Genomic DNA, 23,583 nt, shown 5'->3' with positions numbered 1-23,583 from the left:
GGTAGTAATGCGCCACAAAGACGGCCTTAGAGTCAAAGTTGAACTAACTAGCTTCCAGACACCGCGCAACCAAATTTATATCATGAATGAATGAATGAAAATCATATTATAGTCCTATCGAACGGTGTGCTCTAGGCGGACTTTACTTTTACTAGTCTAATCTATGTGTTGTCCGTTGCGTGTCTATCTACCACCCGCGTACCCTCCCACCCTTGCCGATGGCGAGGGTGGTTAAGCACGAATAGGAAGGTTTGTATGCCTGTAAGTTAGTTGCGCGGCGTAGGGCCGTTATGCTAATCTAATTGTCCTTGATCTGTAACTACGTTCTACTTCGCTCTACTCTTTCGTCTTCTCCACCACTAGCCCCTTGAGTCTCTCCGTTCTCCCCACGTATTTCGCCAACTCCTTCATCCCTCTTTCCGTTCCACATATGTATTTCCAATCCCTCGCCTTGTGGCGTAGTTCCCTTCTCATCCCTTCCCTTTCATGTCTGTAGTTGGTGCATTCGATTACAAAGTGTTTTGGTGTCTCGGCCCCTCTTCCGCAGCTGCAGTCGCTCGTCTCCGCTTTCCCTATTCTGTGCAGGTAGCCGTGGAGAGGTATGTGTCCCGTTCGTATTTGTACCAGTGCGCTGACTTCGTGTCGTTTCAGTTTCTTGGTCCTGGGTTCGAATTTCACCAACTCGTTCCATTCTCCGAATTTATATCATGGTCCTAAGGCTATCACTCCTTCTCAACCTACTCCGAGAAAGCTCCCTCCTACGACGGCGGCTGCGCAACGCTACGAACATTCTTCTTCTCTCCCTTCCTCAATTTCATCAACTTTCTCGATTTACAATGAGGTAGGAGCTATCAAAGCACCAAGTTGGCCCGGGAGTTCGGCGACGACGAGTCCGCATGATTGAACTACTGAGCGCATCACACGCGCACAATCCGTAACGGTATACTTTGGAGAGGGCTGCCGTCGAGGCCGACTGGAACTCACCATGACTGGAAATGTTGGAAGAGCATGATGAGCATCTATCAGCCTAGAGCCTCTCTCGTCCTTGGTTTCTTTCCCCGGTGGCCCGTTCTGCGACGTCTTTCCCAATCTCGCGAGCGCTAAATCAATCCCAGTTCCCTTGTCAGCATGGGCGCTTATTGCTATTGTGCCGGTCACAATTCAAATGAGCGAATACCGTCGTCGACTGACATGCAGGACGTCATCGATCATCGCCTAACCGTGCGCACACAGAAACTCGACTTCCGTTCTCGCTGCCACTCGCGTGTTCGGAATTCGGTACCGGGAATGTTATAAAGTCTCATCCGGTGTCGGTACATATGGCAAGAATTTTCTTCCGATGGGTCGAGGTAAGGACTTGGGACACCCGTTAAACATCGACTTTAATACATTTTGACTATTCTCGTGAACTAGCCTGAGACTCGATTCCTTGGGGAAGATAAACGTACTGCCACAGAAAATGTGATTAATCGCTCCTCAGTTCGAATCTACCTTTGTGCCAGCCATAGCCGACTACGACACATATTCGGCTTCAAGATACTCAGCTGTGAATTAACGTTAGCAGAACGTTAGCGTCCTCGTTTGACTGATCCCGCTCAATATACTCCAGTTTACATACCCCGCTTATTCGCAACGTCCTCGACAGGGTTACTGCTAACCGTGACATACGAAGATGGATCCATTTCGTCCTCTCTCTCTGTATAAAACTAGCTCACACTTGATCCCCGCCCACCCTGTCTTTCATTACCTCAACTCCAGTCTGAGGTATCACTGATACTTGTGCAACACTCCCTTCCTTGCAACACCCCATCTTTTTCTTGACTATCTGCAATCTGAAATGGCGCGTTTCCACACTCTCCTTTCGTCAGTCCTTACTGCTCTAGCGCTCGTTAGCCACGTCCGAGCTGGGCCAGCGATCGCTGGTCACGGGCTTGGGCTTGGTCGGCGACAGGCGTTGTTGGACCTTCAAATATTCAAGCCTGAGACTATCTTCGAGGTGCCTCTTCGACTTATGTCCTTCGATATCAACAGTCTACTAAGCTAGTGTGCGATGTGTAGACGTATGGCGAAGGCGAGACGCTCGTGGATGGTCTCTTGGGCTCCGTTAGCGACATCACGCAAGGCGCACTCAACTTTGTCGCGGACAGGTTGGGCATCGATCCTGCCGCTGTCCGGTACAGAAGTGGGTTCACGTCGGATATTGGGACGCAGCATGGGTACCTCCACCAGGTCGTCGTACGTATCCTTTCTCAGCAGTTCGTTCATTTGAAGAGAAGTTGAGAGGAACCCGTAGAACGATATTCCGGTTGCCAACGCGGTTGCGAATGTTGCGTTCAAAGACAACAAGGTCGTCTCTTTTGGATCCTCCTTCGTTGATCCCAGTACGTCGCGTCATCTCTTCCCTTTCTTACTTTCTTCCTCCAAGCTCTAACGCCCATCCCTATGATGATGCTACAGCCAACATAGCTTCTCCAACACCTACTGTTGACCTCCCCTCCGTCCTCCCCACCATCGAAGAAACTTTGGGCGGGAAGTACAACGGGCACCCAGCGAAACTTGAGTACCTCGTCCTTCCAGACGGGTCCCTTGCCCTCGCCCATGTCGCTCAGATCGAGAACGAGGGAGAGGACACGTTCTATGAAGCCTTCGTTGACGCGCATACGGGGGAGTTGATCGGTTTGGTTGACTTCACTGCCGATGCTTCCGTGAGTCGCTTCGACATGAGATTCTGAGTATTGATTTACTGAAGGGATCTGTGCTCTAGTACCGAGTCTTACCGATTCACAAACAAGCGTTCCCTCAAGGCCAAGAATTCGTGGTCAACCCTCAGGACATCCTCGCTTCACCCCTAGGATGGCACGACCCTCCGTTCCCCCGTCGGTTGCGCACTTCGTAAGTCCTCTCTTCACTTTTCGACGCCTCCATCAACTCAACCGTTCCCAGCGGCAACAACGTCCTCGCCTACAAATCTTCCCTCTTGGGTAACGAACCCAGCACCGAATCCGCACCTGGAATCTTCAACTACGCCTACGACGCCTCGCGGGACCCGACGGTACAATCCAACGTCGACGCTGCGCGCACCAACGCGTTCTACGTTATCAATACCGTGCACGACTTTACTTACCGCTATGGATTTACGGGGGCGGCGTATAACTTCCAACAGGATAATTATGGCTTGGGAGGGAAGGGAGGTGATCGTGTGATGATTGGTGTGCAGGATGCGATGGGGAGGAATAATGCTGTTTTTGCTACGCCGCCTGAGTGAGTTGGTTTTGTGCTTTCTTTTCTCTTTTCTGTTTGAGGTGGATGAGGGGCTGACTTTGGGGAAGTGGACAACCAGGCAGGTGCAGGATGTATATCTTCGATCTTACGAATGTATGTGTTTCCATCGCTCTTCTCTTTGGCGCTTAAAAGATTGGTATGGTATTAACTTGGGATGATAGCCCCATAGGGACAGCACCTTCCAGAACGATATCGTCGTCCACGAAATGGGCCATGGAATATCCAATCGCCTGGTTGGAGGTGGGACGGCGCGGTGCCTCCAAACCCCTGAATCGAGAGGGTTGGGTGAGGGGTGGTCGGATGCTCTTGCAGAGTGAGTCTCTAGTCGTCCTTCAAGGTTTTGGGTTACCGGCGAATGCACCGTGCTCAACGAAAATAATTTTTTCTTCGTTGCAGATGGACGAACCAAACTCCCGCAATGAACGACTACGTCCTGGGCACCTGGGTTTTGGCAAACACTGGCGGAGTTAGGAAGTACCCCTACTCGATTAATGCGTAAGCCCCTTCCACCCTCTTCCAATGCATTGAAGGGGAGAGGCTAACGCGTTACTTACGCGTTCAATCTATAGCTCGACCAATCCCTTGACCTATGGTGCTGGAAAGAACACGGATCCAGAGCGTCCACATGGTGCGTCCAGTCTCCATGGGTGGCGCGCCTCCCAAGGTCGATCATATTAACCTGCGTCCCACGTCTACAGACCGCGGCGAGATTTGGGCCAACACCCTCCACAACGTCATGTACGCACTCGTACAGGAGCACGGGTGGTCTCACACCGCACGCACAAACCCGGATACGACTGAAGGCAACGTCGTGTGGATGCACCTCTTTATTGATTCGTTTAGTCTGATGCCCTGCAATCCTACCTGTGAGTCATCCCATCACTCTCGGCCATGAACCCTTGATACTGATGCAAACCTTTACAGTCCTCAGCGCCCGAGACGCGTGGATCCAAGCAGACCAGAACCGCTATGCTGGTGCCAACAAGTGTCTGCTCTGGAGGGTGTTTGCGAGCAAGGGCATGGGTGTGGATGCCAAGGCTGAATGGGAGGAAGACTTCAGTCTTCCTGCTGACTGCTAAAACTACCGTGAGAGCAAGTTTGAAGCAGTTCAACCCCAGTCTCTGGCGGAGGAGTCGGGAGATGGTCGATTTCAAACTTCGATCCTGGAGAACCCGAAAGTGAGCAACGGGCTCAGAGAACAGTAACGCTACTCGAGAGAAGATATACTCGCTCGTTTATAATCCATGTACTTTACATAATGCTCCTCGACTCGTGGAACAGCACATACCCCTAATGAAACGGTTGATCAACAAACTAAGTCAGTAATCACCGAGTCGAGGAGTTCGAGTCAATCAGGATCAATTCCATTCCTCCCAAAGGGATACTACATATGTCAACTGACTTCAACGTTAACGCTTAGAGCTACCTACCATCACCTTTCCTTTAAATAAATGGCCACCGCCCAAAGCTTTAATCGCCACCCCCCAAAGCCTGTTGCACGCCACGCGAGGGAAGCAGTTTTGGGATCAAAAGGCAGAGCTTGTATGTACAGCAATCGCTTAAGTTGAGCCCGTTGGCGATGGAATTGGATGGTTGATTCGTGCACAAACATATCGACCGGTGGTACTTTGAATAGCACCACTGGTCAATGGATGGTGCGTTACATAGAAATTCCACGTTAGAGTGGAGCCGGTGAGGAGGGTCTTACCATAGGCAAAAAGCATGGAGGGGCGCGGTGGAAAGCTGCAGCGGACCACGTCGCATCAGTCAGACCCCTGGCCACGGTGTTCCTCAAATTTAAAGGGATGGTTGCTTAGCGGTTAGTGAGAGCGGTCTCAGGCTGCGCAGCGGTGGACTAGCGCTACGTTGAACGAGGTTCGAGAAACATATGGCGGGAATGTGTTTTTCAGAGAAATGTGAAGAGCCGTGGAAAGGGGATCGAGGATCGGAAGACGGCCGTTGATGAACGTAGTAGAGACGAAGAAGACGAGTACAGTAGAAACCGTGGGCCAATGTTACAGAAACTTCAACCATGAACTTGATTCTTGAAGTCGCGATGGAGAGGGGAGGCTATGTACTTGCCAGTGGCCGTACGGCCAAGAAAGCCAAGTCCGAACAACTCACAAGAGTCGATGACAAGAGCGCAAATCCTCTTGGATTTGATGGGACAAAACTCCAAGACCACATGGGTGCTACTTTAGGGTTGAGGAAACCCGTTTTGGGGATGACAAGAGTTGGACAAGAGTTGGACAAGACGGGCCAAGAGAAGTTGATGAGTTCGCACGGCTCATAACGAGCGCCCAGCACCGAGCGCCCGCCGCGGTGTGTCCGTCTCCCATCCCTTCCCTTCAATCCTGCGTCCGGCCGGCGTTCTTGCTTCTTGAGGTTGATCGAGGTCGAGTGTATCACAGATACGCGTTCTAGAACCCTAACCTCGTCTCATGAAGCCCAATCTCTATCATTACCTCTATCTGCAGATAACGCTGCGCCACACGTGGGGTTGAAATGGAGGTTCGAGACGAAGGTTTAGACGAACAGAATTTTATGATAGACGAGGTAGAGGTAGAGAGGTGGAGGTAGAGGTAGACCGTGATGGTGATACCGATAGTGATAGTGATAGGGATAGTGATAGTGATACTTAGTGATACCTATTTACACTACGCATACCGCCGCCTCCTGGGACCCTAGTCCCCTCTCGCATGGCTTTGAAACCGCCACCTCCCTGGCACCATACATCCAACTGTGCTGGTACTGGTCGACCTCCCGTACAGGTATAATCCACACAAAACTCCTAAATTTCTGAGATGCGTTGCATAAAGAACAGTTTATTCAACGTGTACAATACACACCCAACGATATTCATGCACACAGCACATATGAAAAGAGCACCAACACCAAACCACAAGTCGAAAGGGAGCGGCAGTGAGCCCGCAGGCGAACACGGGAAAAGCGATTTGGTAAGCCAAGCATTGATAAGAACCCTTGGCACCCAGATCCCGGATCCCAAGACAAACCTGTGTGGGGCGAAACCCCGCTAAACCGCTCTCTTCCCTCCTCCACCTCCTCCAATCTCCCTGGAATCCCCTACCTCTTTCCCATTCCCCGATAAGAACCGCCAGAAAAGGGAGACAACAGCATAGACAAGTTGTCCAAGGGGTAAAGAAATCTATTTTTAAACCCGTTGCCTGGACCGTGCGCTCCAACGCGGAACTGTCGATTGGTCGATTCGAGATTCTTTTGATTCTCGAAGCGATGCCTTTCACTCCTGTGCGTCCCTCCTTCCTTCGCTCTTCCTGGGTTTTGTATGGGCGTATGTACTGACGACGACGATGGATAGTTCGAAGTTACGATCCCGCACATCATCTATGCCTGCCTCGGAGGATTCATCGTTCTGGTGCGCTGTCTCCTCATTCGACGGGCGGGGGAGGATCATAGAGCTGAAAAGGCATCCCTTTGAATCTAGTTTGGGATGTTCTCGCTGTTTCTTAGGTCCAGGGTGCGTCTTTCTATTACCTTCTCCTGAGGATAGACGTGACGAGTGCATGGTATAGCTCTACATAAGCGAAGCGTGCTGGGCCTTCCTCTTCGGCGTCATCATCGGTTCGTCCCTCCCTCCAACTCCCCACAATGGCATTCGCGATGACAGGACAGCTCACGATTGGTACTCGACTATACAGGCCCCTTTTGCGCGGACATATTCAATCCACGAGCATGGACAGGGAACAACGACGAAGTGACCAACGTCGTCGTCCTCGAATTCACGCGCGTCGTCCTCGCCATCGGCGTATTCGCGATCGGCGTGGAGCTGCCCAAAGCCTACATGGCGCGCCACTGGAAAAGCCTCTTCTTCCTCTTGGTGCCAGTCATGACATGGGTGCGTCCCCTCCCCATATCTCTGCCGCATTCCAACCAACATCTAGCTAACCCAATGGTACGTGCGAGCAGGGCTGGGTAGTCTCCGCAGCGTTCATCTACGCACTCATTCCAAAACTCAACTACGTCTCCTCTCTCGCCATCGCAGCGTGCCTCACACCTACCGACCCCATCCTCGCAGCCGCAGTCATCGGTGGCAAATGGGCCGACAAGCACGTACCAGCTCACCTCCGCCACCTCCTCGCCGCAGAATCGGGATGCAACGACGGAGCAGCCTTTCCCTTCCTCTTCCTCGCTCTCTACCTCCTGCTCGACATTGACGCTAAGACGGCGGTGAAGGATTGGTTTCTGCTTCTCTGGCTATGTGCGTCCCAATTCATCTCCGAATCTTCTAATTGGAATCTTACATCGAATGAAATACAGACCAAATCGCATTAGCAATCGTAATGGGCGCACTCCTCGGCTTCGGCTTCCGACACCTGATGAAATTCTGCGAACGACTCGACCTAATCGACCGACACTCGTACGTAGCCCAATACGTCTCCCTCGCGCTCTTCACCATCGGCGTCACGACCCTCCTCGGAACGGACGACCTCCTCGCCGCCTTCGCCTGCGGCACCGCCTTTGCCTGGGACGGCTTCTTCAACCGGCAAACCGAAGAATCCGTCTTCAGCTCTGTAATAGACTTGTTGTTTAACGTTGCTGCGTTTATATTTGTAGGCGCGTGGATGCCGTTCGATAAATTCCAGGATGGGGAGATTGAGTTGAGTGTGTGGAGGTTGATTGTCATTGCGGTGTTGGTGTTGGTGTTTAGGAGGTTGCCGGTTATGATTGCGCTGTATAGGTGGATACCGGATGTGAAGAATTTGAGGGAGGCGACGTTTAGTGGGCATTTTGGGCCGATTGGGATTGGTACGTGAAAAGGACTCTTTATATCCTACTGCTCTCCTACACGCGCATATATATACTAACTTGGAACCTCCCTAGGCGCAGTATTCATCTCCACCCTCGCCCTCGAAGTAATCCATCGTCAGCACCCCACACCCACCACAACATCCAACTACGACCAAATCCACCGCGTAACCGAAGTCATACACCCCGTCGTATCCTTCATGGTCCTCTGCTCGATCACCGTGCACGGACTCTCGATACCCTCGTTCAGTCTTGGTAGGAGAGTGCATTCGGTTAGTAGGACGTGGTCGGTGCATTCGGGGAGGACGTGGTCGAGGCATGCGACTGCGACTGGGACTGCGAGAGGTGCACCGGAGTGGACGTACCATGCACGGTTGGTTAGTCGTGGTGATGCGGGGATTGTTATTAATAGGGATCGGGGTGATGAGGGGGCTGGAGGAGTGGGGGAGGGAGTGGGGGAGGAGGAGGAGGAGGAGGAAAGGAGAGTGGTCGGGGTGGTGGATTTGGAAAAAGGCCAGACGGATTCGGAGAAGACGAAGGAAGGGAGTGGGAGTGAGAAAGATGGTATTGGTGGAGGGGAGAGGCTTGAAATATATGTGGACCATGCGGGTGAGTTTGATGAGGACCACCGGGACAGGCGTGGTGAGGATCTCGAGAGCGGTTTCTCGGGAGGAATAGGGATAGAAGGAGGAGCAGGGGGAGCACCAGGCGAAGTAAGGTTCGCGGAGCGAGCTACGGAGGAAGGTGGAAGAGCCAAGTTGAAAGCGAAAGCTGATGCGGATGTTGTGTCGCCTTCACCGCCCTCTGGTTCTCCATCTCCTCTCTCTCCTGGTTCCCCACCATCTCCCCCCACAACATCGATTTCGATTACGGTGCCAGGACAGGAAGAAGAAGAGCGACACCCACACATTCGCCTACTAGAACCTTCCTACCCGTTCTCCCCTCATAGATTGTCGGTGACCTCCCCGTCGAGGTCGGTGGATCTCGGTGATGTACCACAGGATAGAACGGGATTGGATTATCGAGAGGAAGCGTATCCTGATGGGGGAAGACTACCGATTAGAGATCTAGGTGAAGGCGAGGAGATTACGGAGTGGAGGGAGGGACGACATTCCGGTTATTGAGAGGCGGTTGGGGCCTGGGGAGGATGTGAGTGGTCTTTTTCTTTCGTTGATTTTTGGTTATTTTTGGTTTGGCCTTTTTTTTTTCTCGGTCTCATCGAGTCGCTCTCCACTGGACTGTTCGTTCTTCTTTATCGTCCTTCGCTTTCTCGTCGTTCTTCACCGACTACATCGTTACTAACATACCAAATTCTCCTCCACAGGTCGAAGTAACAGTCATCCACGACCCTCCATCCCCCGCTTCATCTACACACGCTGGCACCGCCGTCCACGAAACGATAAACGATCTCGAACGGACGGTGTCCAGGGAGTTGATGGCTGCTGCGGAGGGCCTGCATAGAGTGGGGAGTCGGGTGAGGGAGGTGGTGGCTGGGCCTGTGCTGAAGAGGACGGGCACGAGTGGGAGGGCTGAGAGGGTTGTTATGAGGGTTAGGGGGCGGAGGAGGGGGAGTGTGCGGGGGTCTTCTGGGGCGGGTGGAGGATCTGGGGTCGGTGGTGGGTCTGGGACTGGTGGAGGGATGGGTGTGGGTGGTGGGACGGGTGATGGGACGGGTGCGAGTGGTTCTGGGAGTGGTTCTGGAGGTGGTGGTATGAGTATGGAGGCAGCAGGTGCGACTACCGGCTCTCGCGAGGACGATGAAGATACGTGGGAATCGGAGAGTTCGAACGAGGGTCATGCTCATCCACATCGAGGTGGAGGACAGGGAAATTCGGGCTCGAAGTTAAAGTCGAAGTCGAGATCGCGGTCACCGACACGACAGCACTCGACGAAGCAGGGTAGTAAGAAGATGCGTGTAGGAAGTGCGATTAGGTCGGTTGTTGGGGGTGTTGGACTCGGAAAGTCGGTTGTTGGAGGTGTTGGGAGGAGGAAGGGGTCGGTTTCGTATACTCATTCGCGGTCGATTGGGGGTTCTTCGGGAACGCATTTGTCGCCTCCTTTGGGGTCGTCGTATGGATCACCACGTCTGGCTTCTCATGGTTCACCGCACATTTCCTCTCATGGTTCACCGCACATTTCCTCTCATGGTTCACCGCACATTTCCTCGCATGGTTCACCGCACGTCTCTTCGCATGGTTCACCACACGATTCGGGTCGTTCGTCGACGCATCTTTCGCCTCATTCGTCGCAGACGCATCTCCCCGTCCAAGATCAACGGGGATCATCGTCAGGGGAGAGGTACGAGATGGAGGAGGTGCCCAGTGGACGATTCCGAGGTCGTGCGCCCTCTCGATCCATAGATGGTGGTGGTGGTGGTGGTGGCGGTGGTGGTGGGACGGCGTCCCCGATTCCGTCGCTGATGGTTACACCTGCCGAAGGCGCTAATGGGAGTCCAAGCAGTGGTGGAAGTGACGGTTCGACTGGTGTAGGAGGTGGAAGCGGGAGTAGCAGTACTGGAGGAGGCGGGAGTACCTGTGCTGGAGGAAGCGGGAGTACTAGTACTGGAGGAGGAGGGAGCGCGTTCAGGTCTTCACGACTAGGTGTGCACACGCGGGATAGTTCGCCTGCGAGGAGTGTGCGGTTTGTTGAGCATGGTGCTGGGACTGGGATGAGGAGTGCGGCTGGGAGTCGGAGTGGGTCTAGGACGAGGGGGTTAGAGGTCTCCCCTCGATAGTTGATGTTGAGATGAGTCTGAGACTTTTGCTGGGCGACATGGTGGTGGATTGGTGGACGGTGGAAGGGTGGAAGGGCGGATGGTGGAAGGTTGGTTGTTCATGTTCATCCCGCTTTGGAATCGCTCGCCGAAATGTGATCGAGGATGCCGGGTGCCGGGTGATCGAGATCATGATCTGGATCAATCGATCACGGCATATCGGTCGAGGAATTCTGGATCGTCTCCTTTCCCTCGTCTCTCTCTCTCTCTGTCTTTCATCCGCTCCTACACCCCACTACTGCCTCCCTCCCTCCTCCCTCTTCCCATTCATCGCTTCAATCTTGGATTCAAAAATTATACTCTTCCCGAATTTTCGGCTTTGTTCTCGGTTGTGTTCTCACATATTTCTCACTTTCGTTTTTGTCGGTTTCGTTTCTCACTTTAGTTTCTTTCGGTTTCGTTTCTGACCTCACCAGCATCCTAATTTCACTCCTCCTATCGGACTGTTCTGGCTTTCGGCTACCCTATAGAGCATTCGCATTCTTTCTTTGATCCATGTTTCTACTCTTGATTCGTCGCTCGGTTGTCCTCTTGCTTTCGTCTGCATACTAATTCATCATCGCATCGCTCTGCAATCTGGACCGGTGGACTACATTTCGTCCCTTGCATTCGTTTTCCCCTACTTGCATGCATTCTGCATCGTTATGTATCCCCCCCACTTCAAGTACTCGTTTCGCCGCTCACAGCCATTCCGATCCTCAAATTCATTCACTCCGCCGCTTAACCCTACATCCATCCATCCCGCTCGCCACTACCATTTTGTCCATTTCATTGGCTTTCGACGTAGATGCTAGAGCAGTTCAGATTATAGAGGTGTTGGACTCTGCTATGGCTAACTATGACTGCGTTTTAATATAGTACTGTAACGCCTTTCGTTTGTTCTTTGTTCTTTCCTGGGATATTCTGTTCCTTATACCATCCTACATCATTATTCGACGTCGTTTATGAAATGCGTGTTGTGTGCGTAGAATTTTGGAGTGTTCTTTAAGAGATTGGACCAGCTCCAATATCCTCTTTCTCTCTTTCCTCTCTGGTGATACTTGACTCCTCGACTCTACTTCTGTCTGAGACATGGGAGTCATCCACCCCAGGCCACCTCCGCCCAAGACCGCTCAACCAAGAACACTCTGAGTGGGTTCCCAGAGGTGAGAGGCTTCTTTGATGCATGCTTTTCTCCGTTCTAACCTCCCCTCCTCTTCGCCCGTGCGCTCCGTTCCCTTCTACCCCTTGTTCCCCGTTTGCTCTTTGCTGAATGCTTCTTTTACATTTTTAGTGTGGGTCATGAGAATCTCCCTCGTCGTGACTGTCTTCAAGGAATACGAGAAGCGCTTTTCCGTGCTTGGGAGTCAGACGGGGCAGCGCTGGTTGCACGCTTGGGGAGTCAGATGGGAAAGCCCTTGGTGGCCTTGGGGAGTCAGATGGAACGCCCTGGTCCCAGGCTTGGGAGTCAGAACAAGACTCAAGACTGAATGTGAGTAGCCTTGGGTCCAATGCCAAACTGGAGAAGCCTTATCTGGCAGGGGTGGAAAAGCCTCGTCGCGGTCTTGGAGGTGAGGCACAAGTTCGTTCCGAAATTTATCCACCCTCCACGTCTGCAGGACACCTCACTGAATGGGCATCCCTTCCGTTCTCCGATCGCGTTTTAAGCTTCGTCTTTTTTTCTTCCGCGCTTGGAAGGTTTTGTCCAATGAGGATCGGTGCGGGGAAGTAGGAGTGTGGGAGACTGGAGAATCGAGCTGCGCTGCGGGAGGATCAGCTTGGACTTTTTGATTGCAGGATGGATCGGCTTGGAAGTTTTTTCTTCAGGTAGGATCGGTGCTTGTGACTCGGTTTGTCCGCTCTGTTTTTGCGCTCTTGTGAGAGGGCGTGACTCGTCGAAGGCGGTATATAACCCTCCTGCCATGGTGGGTGGGATTGCATTCGTTTCTTGACTTGTGTCTCTCTTTTAGCTCGCTTTCGACACATACCTTGCTCTTGGAAGCGTATACCACTTCCCGATACCACGTAACGGCCCAAGATGTCCCTCGGACCCTCTGTGCTCACCACCCGCTCCCTACCAACCTATGACTCCCTCTTCCCGCTCTCGAGCGGTCTCTCAAGCTGGACGACGCTCCCCGGCCACCCCGACTCCCTCCCTCTCGCCAACTCGACGCTCAACCCCATCAAAGCTATGAAAGCTCTTCCCCTCCGCTACGTTACTGGACCCGACGGCAAAGACGCCATTCACGTTCATTTTCCCAACGGCTCGTATACCCTCAACTCGGACCCGCAAGGGGGGATATCGTTTTATTCGCATGGGCCTAAGGATCATGATTTGACGATTGCGAAGGAGGCCACCCTGGGGTATGCGGTGTATTTTCCGGAGGGGTTTGAGTTTGTGAAGGGTGGGAAGTTGCCTGGATTCTGTGAGTGCCCTTCTTTCATTTTCCTTTGTGAAGTGAGAGGTGCAACGCTTATCTTATCTCTCTCTCCCATTTAGTCGGTGGCAATTCGGACGACGAATCCTACTCGTGCTCCGGCGGACGAAAGGACATCGCCTGTTTCTCCACCCGTCTAATGTGGAGGACGAACGGCGCAGGCGAGATCTACGCCTACTTCCCGCCCTATGACGTGCCCGGATTCGAATCCAACAGAGCTCTCTGCGAGCCGGCGGAGAATAGGTGCGACGCGACGTATGGTATTTCGATTGGGAGGGGGAATTTCAAATTTGAGAGGGGGAGGTGGACGACGGTGGCGCAGAGGGTTAGGCTGAATGATCCCGGACAGGCGAATGGAGAGGTGGAGCTGTTTGTGGATGGGAAGAGTAAGATTAGGGCAGAGGGGATTATTATTAGGGAGGGTGAGGAGGGGAGGATTAGGGGGATCCAGGTGCAGAGTTTCTTTGGAGGTACGTAGTGTTCTTCCCTACTCTCGTTTTGGACGACGTTGAGCTGATGAACGCCTTTTTCTTGTGCAGGGAGTACGGTGGACTGGGCGTCGCCTAAAGACCAAGATATCTACTTTGCGGATTTCTCGGTCGCCGTCACGCAAGGCTTTGATGAAACTGACAATCAGAAGTGGAGAAGGGATTTGGAGACGAGAGAAGTCAGTAATTCTTCCTCCTCCTCTGTCGTACACCTTCATCGTCGTTCGAGTTCTGCGTCCAGTGCTCATCGTGGAGTCGGATGGGCATGGTCGATGCTTAGTTTGCTCACTATCGTTTCGATGCTTGCGATCTGAAGAGGTACTCTTTATCTGCTCTGCCGCTGTTTCTTTGGTCTTCCATTCGTTGTTTTCTTCCGTTCCTCCTTCGTTTCCACCTTTCGTTCTGGGTTTAGAGCCCATATCCCGGTTGAGCCGGCTCGTTCACCACGTCTGCATAGTCTATCGTTATCTATATCTGCCTCTGAAATCTGACTTATTTCTGACGCTCCACCCGTTGACCAGTGAAGCAAGGCTGTCGAACACGCGCTTTTCACGCGCTTTCTGGACATGGGTGTCGATGTCTCCAGGGCTGTTGTTTGTGTTGTGGCTCTTACATACAAAGGTCTATGGAGGCTTATCATGTAGGTAGTTGTGCTGATGACGTCGTATGCGATTATAAGGGTACTAATACTGCGATGAGGACTTATGGTACCATGGTGATACCCAATTGCAATGAATGGAGGTGCTCTCCTTTCACCCTTTCTCGTAGAGAAGGGTAACTGCAATAAGCTTCGCCACTGTCACTTTCGCACTGCATGCTGCTTGACCCTCGTTTTATTCTAGAAACCTTCCGTACGGATGCTGAACGTTGAACGATTAGGGAGTTGTGTGCATGTGGGTCACCTCCTCGGAATTGCGTTTTCCTGTAAACCAATTTCGCAACACTGTCGTCTAATTGTCATTTTGGATGGGCAGTGGGAGTTGGTGAGACTTATTTGTGACGATGGCCTTTTCGCGACCATGAGTCTGACGTGCTATCCGGATTGTAATCCGGGGCGCGCTTATTTATGATCGTTTCCTGTCCGATCTCCATGTCCATGCGAAATGCGTCTGTTTGCGTTGTGCTTGATGTGCTTCGAAATGGCGACAGTCTTTTCGAAAGCACGTCAAATTAGTTCTTATTTTCCCATCCTAGATGTACACCGCAAAGCCGCCAGACTCACCGTCAATCCGGTATGTAGCTACTTTTGAACGAGCGAAAGCACTGTCCTCTGTTGGCTTTGTACGGCTAATTCGCCATGTAGACGACTGCATTTGGGTTCTAAGCGCCTACCATCGAAGTCACTCACTTGCCCGTGCTATCATTGTAAATGCCTATCTGTTTTGATGAGATACTGATGATTATGTACCAGGTATGTAGATCGCCATGTGGGGTTGTCTAAATGAAGGGGGACAGCGGGCAGTCGGATTGATTGCGTTACCGGCGGAGTTTTGGGACCAGGGTGAAGGAAAGGCAACGTGCATTGGCTTCCGCTTTCTTCCATCACCAGCCACTGAGTAACGCGTCGAGGAACGCAAGAGATGTAGGACTTCTGGCAAAAAGGCTCGATACCCTCCCATGTACATCCCCATTCCGTCTTCTGTGTCAAGGTCCGTGTGGCGGTTTTCTCTTCTACCCAAAATTAACTCTGACACGACGGGGAAGTTCGACACTTCGCGCTTCGATGTGAACAAATGACCTGCTCTAATCGTCCTGATGAGCACGGTACTCTGGTAGATGGCGTCATTAATCTCTGGTCCTCTATAAATACTGGCGCTGGGAGACATCCACCCTCCATCGACAGAACGGACTTTCTCTCGATTGCTTGGAGAAGATGCAGCTGTCGACTGCCTTCGCCATCCTTGCCACCACCCTCAGCACAGCTCTGGCTGCACCCTACCCAGGTGATATCGTCCAGTACTGGTACATATGTCCCTTTCCGCAACACCCTCTCTCCCCATTCTAATGCTTCAACCGTCAACGCAGGAACCTGAGAACCACCTGGTCCTTGAACGCATCATCCCCCCGTCTCGGTTCCTTCCACGAGGGTTACGCTGGGGCATACGTCCATACCGCAATCCTCGCCGCCGCGCAGGATGCGTCACGACAACCCAAGACAGTCCAGCAACTCGCCGTCAGCTACGCCGCCCACGACGCACTGAACACCCTTTTCTCCGCCCAGTATCAGAGGATCGATTCCTACCTCACTGAGATCGAGAACACCATCACCCCTACCACCTCTGAGAGCAACACTGGCAGGAGGATTGGCGAGTCTGCGGCTGTGAAGGTGCTACGGGCCCGCGCAGGCGATGGTGTTTCGAAGGTATGTCGTGGTCTTCTGGGCATTGCTAATGTTACTCGAAGCTGACGGCTTGTCATTCCAGTACGCCCGGTACGACTTCAAGCCTGCCGCGCCTGGTGTCTACCAGCCCACGCCTCCGAACAACCCAATTCCTGCGTCTCAGCACGGCGGAGACCTCAAACCATGGGGTGGCGTCAACAAAGTCCCCGAATGGGGACCTCCACCCTCTCCTACTGGCGACGACTACGAGCCGCACTTGCTGCGAATCAAGGAGAAGGGGAGCAGAACCAACAGCACGCGCACTGCTGATGAAACCGAGGTACGCAAATGTCTCCAGATTTCGATGAAGCGTTTGGACGAGAGCTTTAACGCTTGATGAGTAGATTGGCTACTTCTGGCTCGAGTCTTCCATTACTTTCTGGAATCGATTCGCCTCTGTTATCGTTGGCGAGTCTCTGAAGGACGACGTCCTCAAATCTGCCGAACTGTACGCGAGGTTGAACTGGGCCATTTCTAACGCTGGCATCGTCGCGTTCCAAACTAAGAACAAGGCACGTGGTGGGGGGTGACGAGAACTCTTTAACTCAAGGCAAAGACACTGACTGACTCGAATGCTCTGCAGTACAACGCATGGCGCCCGATCACAGCTCTCCATTACACTCAGGTCTTCCTCAAGTCCGGAAACAACCTCAGCGACCCGTCATGGGAACCTCTCTCCCCAACTCCAGGCCACCAAGACTACCTCTCAGGACACGCCGTGTACGGTGGAGCAGCAGCCGAGATCATCAGGCGGCACATCGGTAGCGACAACCTCACACCGTCAGTCACGATCTCTAGCAATGTCGCCCTCGATAACGTTGGCGTTCTCAGCCGCACCTTCACCTCGCTCTCCCAGGCTGCTAAAGAGAATGGTGACTCCCGCGTCTTTGTCGGTGTCCACTTCCAGTTTGCTTCTGATGAAGGAACCAAGGCGGGTGAGGCAGCGGCGGAGCAGGTTTGGAGACGCAATGGCAGAGGATATCTGTAAGAAAGGGAACTTGGGGTTTTTACTTGATGTCGTAGCTAGAGCAGTGGCATAACCATCGCTATTGTCTTTCACCTTTTCTCCGCGAACACGTCTTGTGTTTTGGCCTACGTCCCCGCATCCCCGTTGAGCCAGGCCCACGTTCGCCTTCACATAATTTATCTTTATCTGCGGCTTCCGCAATCTAACTTCACATTCTTTCTGACCGCCCCACCCGTCAAACAGTAAATCAAGGTTGTCTGAATGATAGTTGAACATTCTTGGTCTGCGGAGCGCTTCTCCCGCGCGCATTCTGGACATGGGCGTCCTCAGCTCCACCTGTCCAGAACTCCAGCGCAATCGGACTGAGGTTCCCATCCAACCCCATTCCACGTCGTGTTCAAGCTGGACAGTTTACAAAGTTTGTGGTTTACCCAATTACACCTGATGGCGGCTTATGCTTAAAAATAGCTGACAGAAAGCGCAGAAGACGGACTGGACAGACACGCACGTTGGTACTGAGACAGACAGACTAGCAGACAGCTTAACAACAGATAGACAGATCGACGGAAGACAGCACAAATAAATGTCAATGAATCGTAAAAAAAGCTAAAGTCTACACGGCGAAAAAAGCACATGCGTATGTATTCTAATAGAACAGACAATGGAAGATGTAACAGAACCGGAGGGAAGAACAGTACTGGTCGGTATGTGTACACAGATCATGTCACAGACACGAAAGACGAAAGAAGTTGAGAAGAGAACGGAAGGATAGGTATGGGAATCGCGTGGAAGGTGGTATAGGGGAGCAGTCCGCGGGATAGAAGAGAGAAAGCGGGAATGGTAAGGCTACGATTGAAGATGGTACAGATGGTAAGTCCAATCCAGGTTCAAAGATCATGCCATCGTGAAATTGAAAACCGGAAGACAGATCGAAACAAAGCAAATCAATCCAAAATCGAAACGAAATCGTCGCAAAAACAGTCAGGCGAATCATCTGTAAAAGAGCAAAAAGAAAGGGTCTCGCTGAAAGCGTCATTCAAAAAGCCAGCCCCGAACCACGTTCGTTACGCCTCCTGCGACGCCGGCCATCCAGTCAGACAAGCAAGGGGTATCATCCCCCTCTTCGAAGTGGCCACGTTCTCAGCAACGACCCAGCCCCCACTGAAGGTCTCCACAAGGACAACGCTGTCACCCTCCTTGACAGATAACTCGTGCGGACTGCACGCCACATACGTTTGTTGCACCACGATCTGAGGAGGGACACGGGAACCGGAAGGAGCGTGGGTGCCGACGGAGCTGGCGTTAGAGTCGCTGAACGGGTCGTCCGAGTGGTAGTAGCTCGACGACTGTCCAGAGAGGACACTCTGGCGGTTATCCATGGGCGCGATCGAGTAAGTTGAGGACTGGGGTTCCGATGATTCAGCGATCGCTGCGAGACTTCGGGTAGTTGGGGAGGGCGACCTTGCTGAGCTCCTTGCCGACGACAACGACGAAGCGCGGTCGCTTCCAGGGGGTTTGGGGAATGAGAACGTGGAGGCCAAGGGGGTATGGGCTTGTTGGTGGGAATCCGACGTATCGAGGCTCGCACGACCAAAGTGCACGACCGTAAAATGGGAGTCTTTGCTGCCCATACTTCCAACCGAGAATCGCCGATCCACAGAAATCGATGACGAAGGCTCGTTCGGACCTTGGAACGGATTCTGCGCGGGTGGGACCTGCACCATTGGAGGAACAGGTGACTCGCTTGGCGTTCTATTCCCAAACGGATCGTCTCCACGCAAGTCGAGCGTCCCAAAGCTACTCCGCTTGGAGGAACGGCGCGAGTCATCGTGGAAGGTGCGCGAAGTGCGTTTGCGATTGAACCACCAGAAGTTTTGCTGCTCGGTGCGGCGGGACCTCCAGTACCGTCGACCCACGAGGAAGAGGATCCCGGCGAAGAGGAGGAAGGACACGACGGCGACGGCGATTATGATTCGGTTGGAGTGACCCGGGTCGTTGTGGGATGCCGTCTTACCGGGGTCGGCAAGGTCGGTAGGGTTGGAGGAGACCCCCGTGATCGAGGTTCCAGTAGGGCTGATACGGGTGTTGGGAATGGTCATGGTGCGACCATTGGAGACGGTCACAATTGAGTGAATGTCCTCGTCGGGCACAGGTGCAGCGTTCACCGGGCCTCGTTGGTTATCGGTTGGATGGAATTGGGATGTATCAGTGTTGGAGTTGCCGTTGCCCGTGCGAGGGCGACCAGTTTCTTCAGGATCGTCAGAGTCTGAGATCGAACTTCCGCCACGACCAGGGCCTTGCTGAGATGGAGAGGCAGTGCCAGAGGGTGACTGTGAGCCGCGATCTGTTGGAGTGGGTTGAACTCCGGTGCTCCCGCCGTCGCTGCCTGAATTCCCGCCTGGCTGACCCCCGCCGTTGTTTCCTCCTCCGTCTGGGTTTCCTCCCGAGTTACCGTCGTTCCCCCCGCCATTGTTTGCCCCGTTCCCATTACCGTTGTTGCCTCCGCCGTTATTCGATCCACCGTTGTTTCCTCCGCCGTTGTTTCCTCCTCCGTTATTCCCTCCTCCGTTATTCCCTCCTCCATTATTATTCCCTCCTCCATTATTCCCCCCACCGTTATTCGATCCACCGTTGTTTCCTCCACCGTTGTTACCGCCGCCATTATTACCTCCACCGCTGTTCCCTCCACCGTTCCCCCCACCAGGGTTAGGATCACTATTGCTGCCTTGGATGATCTTCGAGACGAGAGGGTCGAGGATGGGTATTGAAGGCAGTGGAATGGGAAGCCTGATCAACTGTCGTTCCTGAAGGTCGACAGCGACAGCGCTATGGCGCCTCTTCAGATCAATGGCAGCGGCATGGCAGGGAGTGGGGGGTTGTTGGACCGCAGAAGAGCGAGCAGGGAGTATCATCAAGCGCGAAGAAAAAAGAGACTAGAGACCACAGCCAGAGAAAATTTGAAAGAGCGACGAGGGTTGGATAAAAGAGCGAGTGCGATTGTATCGCGTGGATGCGGCGAGAAGAAGGCTAAGGACCTCGGTAGAAGGGGGAGTCTCGAGCCGCGAGAAGGTTAATTGTTAACTGAGAGTTAACGAGGTGGTAGTGGAATGGGAAAGAAACATAGGACGTGGCGTTGAATAGACAGCAGCGTTCGCGTTTGTGTGAGCCCACGAAGGATACCCGCACCGTGACATAAGGAGCAGAGTTGCGTGGGACCATAGCCCAAACATATCGTGCCTTAACGGGCCTCTGATTGGCTGACGCCCCGGACCTGTATCTCCGTTGGGCCGACAAGCTTTTCGTTATTCGGTTCGCCTTGCAGAGCCTTGCGGATATGAAATCATGCCCGCGCATGGCACAAATAAAGCGCCCAGGACTGAAGAAAGGCTTCAGGGGACTTAGAAACGCGCTCGAGCCTGCTCCTGAAAAACGATGGCTGGGTTCCTCTGCTCCTTAGTTTTCTTTGTCCACGCACACGACCCCACGCCAATCCCCAAATCCAGTTTAAGTGACATGGGAGATGGTTACGTTTGGCGATCAGACATGTGTCGAGGTAACCTAATTGGAAGCATTGTGGTTTACCACATAGCTCGAATGAAGGACCCTTCAAGACAGCTAACTTCCTTGGTGCACGGTCTGTAGGCCTCTTCTTCCGCTACATCTTCAACCCTTAACGCTTCTAAGAGTCTGGGTCCTCAGGGAAGACTCGTTTATCAAGACATCCGACAGCTTCGAAGAAATACGAGAGAACAAAAACGATGCTAAATCTGTACAAAGTAGTTACGACTCGCATCCTTCCTACTCCACGGCGCGCGATGTATACTTCGCACATGGACGCACCTTGCAGAGCAGAGAAGAACGCATTGCGTAAAATGTAATTGTGAACGTCGTTTTGAATGGAATTCAATTATGCTTTCGTGGAGCTTGTGTCCCCGTGGGTTCACAGTGCGTCATGGCCGGCTTCGGGAGCTGGGATCGATCTCAGAGAGTCGGCCACGAGAAAGCCGCTGCCTAACAGAGTTCAAGGTCGTACCCCTATGACCTCGACAATGGTCACCAAGCGCAATGTACTCACTGCGCAGTGGAGCGTTTTCACGTTGCGTGGAGGATCGACAAGCCTCCTAACCCTCGCGATCACCTCTACTGAATTGCTTCTGCACACAGGTGAAATGTGAGAACACACCGTATAGATCTCAATAGATCTCAAAGCGTAAGAAAAGTATGGCGAGGACGACCGGGTACAAACGTCTCAGCATCATGAACGAAACCATGACAACTCTTTGATTTTGTGGCGGGAGCGCACGTTTTTGGGATGAGCGGCTCCGGATGCGGTTGTGCTTGGCATCGCTTGCCATTTTGGGCTGGGCGCCTAAGTCGGTGATGTGTTGAGCGCTATTGTTTCCTTGTCATGCGAGAGAAGATGAAAAAGCCCTATTTCGCTCGAGTGGGGGCAGTGGAGATAAAAAGTGAGAAACCCTAAGAAACGACTTCGCCGTTGGCCCTGACTATGATTTACCCAGAGTCGGTTGATTTCTTCCGCACATCCCGTACGGTGTGTCCTGCGTAGCGCGTCCGGACCCTTTGTCTCTGCTTTCGTCCGCCGTAGTCGGAACCGTGCTGAGCCCACAGCTCACAGGTTTAAGCCGCTTGGTATCTTACTCAGTTCAAGTTGAAGGACTGCCATCATGGCAGCTTCACTGACAATGAAACAAACTTGATCATGATACTACGGATAATTACTTGATGGTACCGACAGAGTGTTTGTGGAGCGGCACCGAGGGGTTTGGGATATGATGTATACAGAAGATCTCGGTAAGAGCACACCTCAGTTAATGGGCGTTACAACTGCGGCAGGTGCAGTCGGAGCGGGACGGACACCCGTAGTCGAGATGGCCTTACAGTCATTGATCATGGTCGCACGTCCGGGCCCAGCTTGAATAGGGTTGCATCCGGGAAGCTCGGGAAGGTCTAGCAAACACGCCCACCAAGTCAACCCACAAACCCAGCGAATGATGGGAACTAGACTTACATTCGCCTTCCACGACCTCGTCGACCTGAGGCTGTTGCTTACACGCGTTGATGTCGTCGTCGGAGAGGATGGTCAATTCTTCGCAAGCCTCGGGCCATCCAAAGCCATCATGGCATTTATCCATTGCGCGCTGAAGTGAGTCGCCTTCCCATCCGAAGATGTAGTCTCCGTGATGTCCGTATCCCGTTCTAGCAGACAAACACCCTACCCATCAGCAACATTATTACCTGCAAGCATCAGAACGACTTACGGATCTCCCATGCTCAGGACAAAGGGTTGGGTTCCATCGTCAGGCCACATGTCGGCGAACGGGCGCGTATCCCAGTACGTCTCGTAGAACAGGAGGGGGAGTCGAACTGGATGACTGGCGGGACAAGTTCCGTTCATGAAGAAGATTCCTCGCTCAGGTGGGACCTTTCCTTCGAGGAAGGCGACATGACTCTTGTGGTTTGGACTGTCAAGGTTTACCCCATCCCAGCACCTATCGAGTCCCCAATTTGGATTGCATTCGGCGTTAGCTGACCAACCTAAGAACGAGAAGTGATGCATGACGCACGAAGGGAAGAAAATGTTCGCTCGGATACCGCCCGCACATTTCTTGTTGGGAAGATGGACTGTGTCGTAGGGTCCAGCACCAGGGGCATAGAGGTTAGAGTAATCAAAGAAACCGGTCGTCTCCCAGCATCGGAACGAGAGAGACCAAGCTTCGACGCTCTCTGGGTCCAGATCGGGTTTGCTACGCCGCATTGGGTCCCCTGTGATCATTCGGAAGCCCTAAACGTACATTCATACACGAATTGTGATCATGGCATGAGCGCTCCGCGAAGGTTAAATGATACATGCCAGATAGCCACGTACCTTTGCAAAAGCGGTCACTTTCTCTCCGCCAGGGGGTTGAATGTAATAAATCGTCATGCCTCCATCAGGAGCTCCAGTGTAGTGATTGGGAATTTGAGGAACCTGTGGTCCATAATTTCCGTGATTGAGGTATGGAGGAGGGTAATGACTCGGACCGGAGACTTACACGAATGAAACTGCCGTTCGAGTGCTTGAAGTACATGATGGCCGTCCAGTAGTTTGAGAAATCTTCCTTGAACCGACAGGTGGTGCAAGTCGATAGTGCGGGGAGGTCGTTATCGGGATGCATAGTGATATTGAATCTGTCAGTTTATGGTAAGTATGTTCATTCACCATTGACCGATCAATCCATTAAGGTTTCGAAATGGATTGGCGTGTAATATGAAGCCTAAGGAGACATGCGGGGTAGAGAAAGAAACATACGCATTCTGTCGGTTAGAGTTCGGACCAGGGAAATGGATTGGATGTTTGACGATGTGGATGAAGGAAAGCAGGTAGGTCAGTCTGCTAGGAAAGGTATGAAGGCCGCAAACTTGACCCACCCCTCCGATGATTTGATGGACATGTGGAGAAACCTGGCCAGGTGTTACCAGTCTAGCTCGTG

The 23,583-nt window shown here is 52.7% G+C and overlaps 8 protein-coding genes across 8 annotated transcripts; 6 read left to right on the top strand and 2 right to left on the bottom strand.

Moving 5' to 3' along the window:
• Positions 1–486: 486 nt before the first annotated feature.
• Positions 487–904, top strand: CC1G_05360 (hypothetical protein; the record flags this gene model as incomplete). The annotated part of the gene is made up of 2 exons (XM_001835346.1): positions 487–599; positions 652–904. 2 exons carry the CDS (start codon positions 487–489, stop codon positions 902–904), a joined length of 366 nt encoding a protein of 121 aa, XP_001835398.1.
• A 933-nt stretch (positions 905–1,837) lies between these two features.
• Positions 1,838–4,361, top strand: CC1G_05359 (metalloprotease; the record flags this gene model as incomplete). Its single annotated transcript, XM_001835345.2, has 11 exons — positions 1,838–1,996; positions 2,059–2,235; positions 2,294–2,381; positions 2,467–2,705; positions 2,765–2,892; positions 2,944–3,261; positions 3,345–3,375; positions 3,444–3,595; positions 3,679–3,777; positions 3,886–4,148; positions 4,207–4,361. 11 exons carry the CDS (start codon positions 1,838–1,840, stop codon positions 4,359–4,361), a joined length of 1,809 nt encoding a protein of 602 aa, XP_001835397.2.
• A 953-nt stretch (positions 4,362–5,314) lies between these two features.
• CC1G_05358 (hypothetical protein) lies at positions 5,315–5,575 on the top strand (the record flags this gene model as incomplete). The annotated part of the gene is made up of 1 exon (XM_001835344.2): positions 5,315–5,575. The coding sequence occupies one exon, from the start codon at positions 5,315–5,317 to the stop codon at positions 5,573–5,575; it is 261 nt and encodes an 86-aa protein (XP_001835396.2).
• A 1,334-nt stretch (positions 5,576–6,909) lies between these two features.
• Positions 6,910–10,801, top strand: CC1G_05357 (Na+/H+ exchanger AnNHA1; the record flags this gene model as incomplete). The annotated part of the gene is made up of 7 exons (XM_001835343.2): positions 6,910–6,943; positions 7,002–7,156; positions 7,228–7,519; positions 7,579–8,067; positions 8,143–9,059; positions 9,139–9,216; positions 9,392–10,801. 7 exons carry the CDS (start codon positions 6,910–6,912, stop codon positions 10,799–10,801), a joined length of 3,375 nt encoding a protein of 1,124 aa, XP_001835395.2.
• A 2,056-nt stretch (positions 10,802–12,857) lies between these two features.
• Positions 12,858–14,059, top strand: CC1G_05356 (alginate lyase; the record flags this gene model as incomplete). The annotated part of the gene is made up of 3 exons (XM_001835342.2): positions 12,858–13,245; positions 13,320–13,727; positions 13,797–14,059. 3 exons carry the CDS (start codon positions 12,858–12,860, stop codon positions 14,057–14,059), a joined length of 1,059 nt encoding a protein of 352 aa, XP_001835394.2.
• A 1,265-nt stretch (positions 14,060–15,324) lies between these two features.
• Positions 15,325–17,183, top strand: CC1G_05355 (hypothetical protein). The gene is made up of 6 exons (XM_001835341.2): positions 15,325–15,394; positions 15,450–15,707; positions 15,771–16,107; positions 16,169–16,405; positions 16,470–16,637; positions 16,709–17,183. Exons 2-6 carry the CDS (start codon positions 15,619–15,621, stop codon positions 17,111–17,113), a joined length of 1,236 nt encoding a protein of 411 aa, XP_001835393.2. The 5' UTR covers positions 15,325–15,394; positions 15,450–15,618; the 3' UTR covers positions 17,114–17,183.
• Positions 17,184–17,875: 692 nt separating this feature from the next.
• CC1G_05354 (hypothetical protein) lies at positions 17,876–20,004 on the bottom strand (the record flags this gene model as incomplete). Its single annotated transcript, XM_001835340.2, has 1 exon — positions 17,876–20,004. The coding sequence occupies one exon, from the start codon at positions 20,002–20,004 to the stop codon at positions 18,157–18,159; it is 1,848 nt and encodes a 615-aa protein (XP_001835392.1). The 3' UTR covers positions 17,876–18,156.
• A 1,913-nt stretch (positions 20,005–21,917) lies between these two features.
• On the bottom strand, positions 21,918–23,544 carry CC1G_05353 (hypothetical protein; the record flags this gene model as incomplete). The annotated part of the gene is made up of 7 exons (XM_001835339.2): positions 21,918–22,060; positions 22,122–22,309; positions 22,372–22,648; positions 22,715–22,895; positions 22,980–23,081; positions 23,146–23,281; positions 23,522–23,544. The coding sequence occupies 7 exons, from the start codon at positions 23,542–23,544 to the stop codon at positions 21,918–21,920; spliced, it is 1,050 nt and encodes a 349-aa protein (XP_001835391.2).
• Between the last annotated feature and the right edge of the window lie 39 nt (positions 23,545–23,583).

Source organism: Coprinopsis cinerea (genome assembly GCF_000182895.1).
Source record: "Coprinopsis cinerea okayama7#130 chromosome 8 map unlocalized cont3.8, whole genome shotgun sequence".
NCBI lineage: Eukaryota > Fungi > Basidiomycota > Agaricomycetes > Agaricales > Psathyrellaceae > Coprinopsis > Coprinopsis cinerea.
The sequence above is the reverse complement of the archived record's forward strand: the minus strand, read 5'-3'. Positions and strand labels throughout refer to the sequence as shown.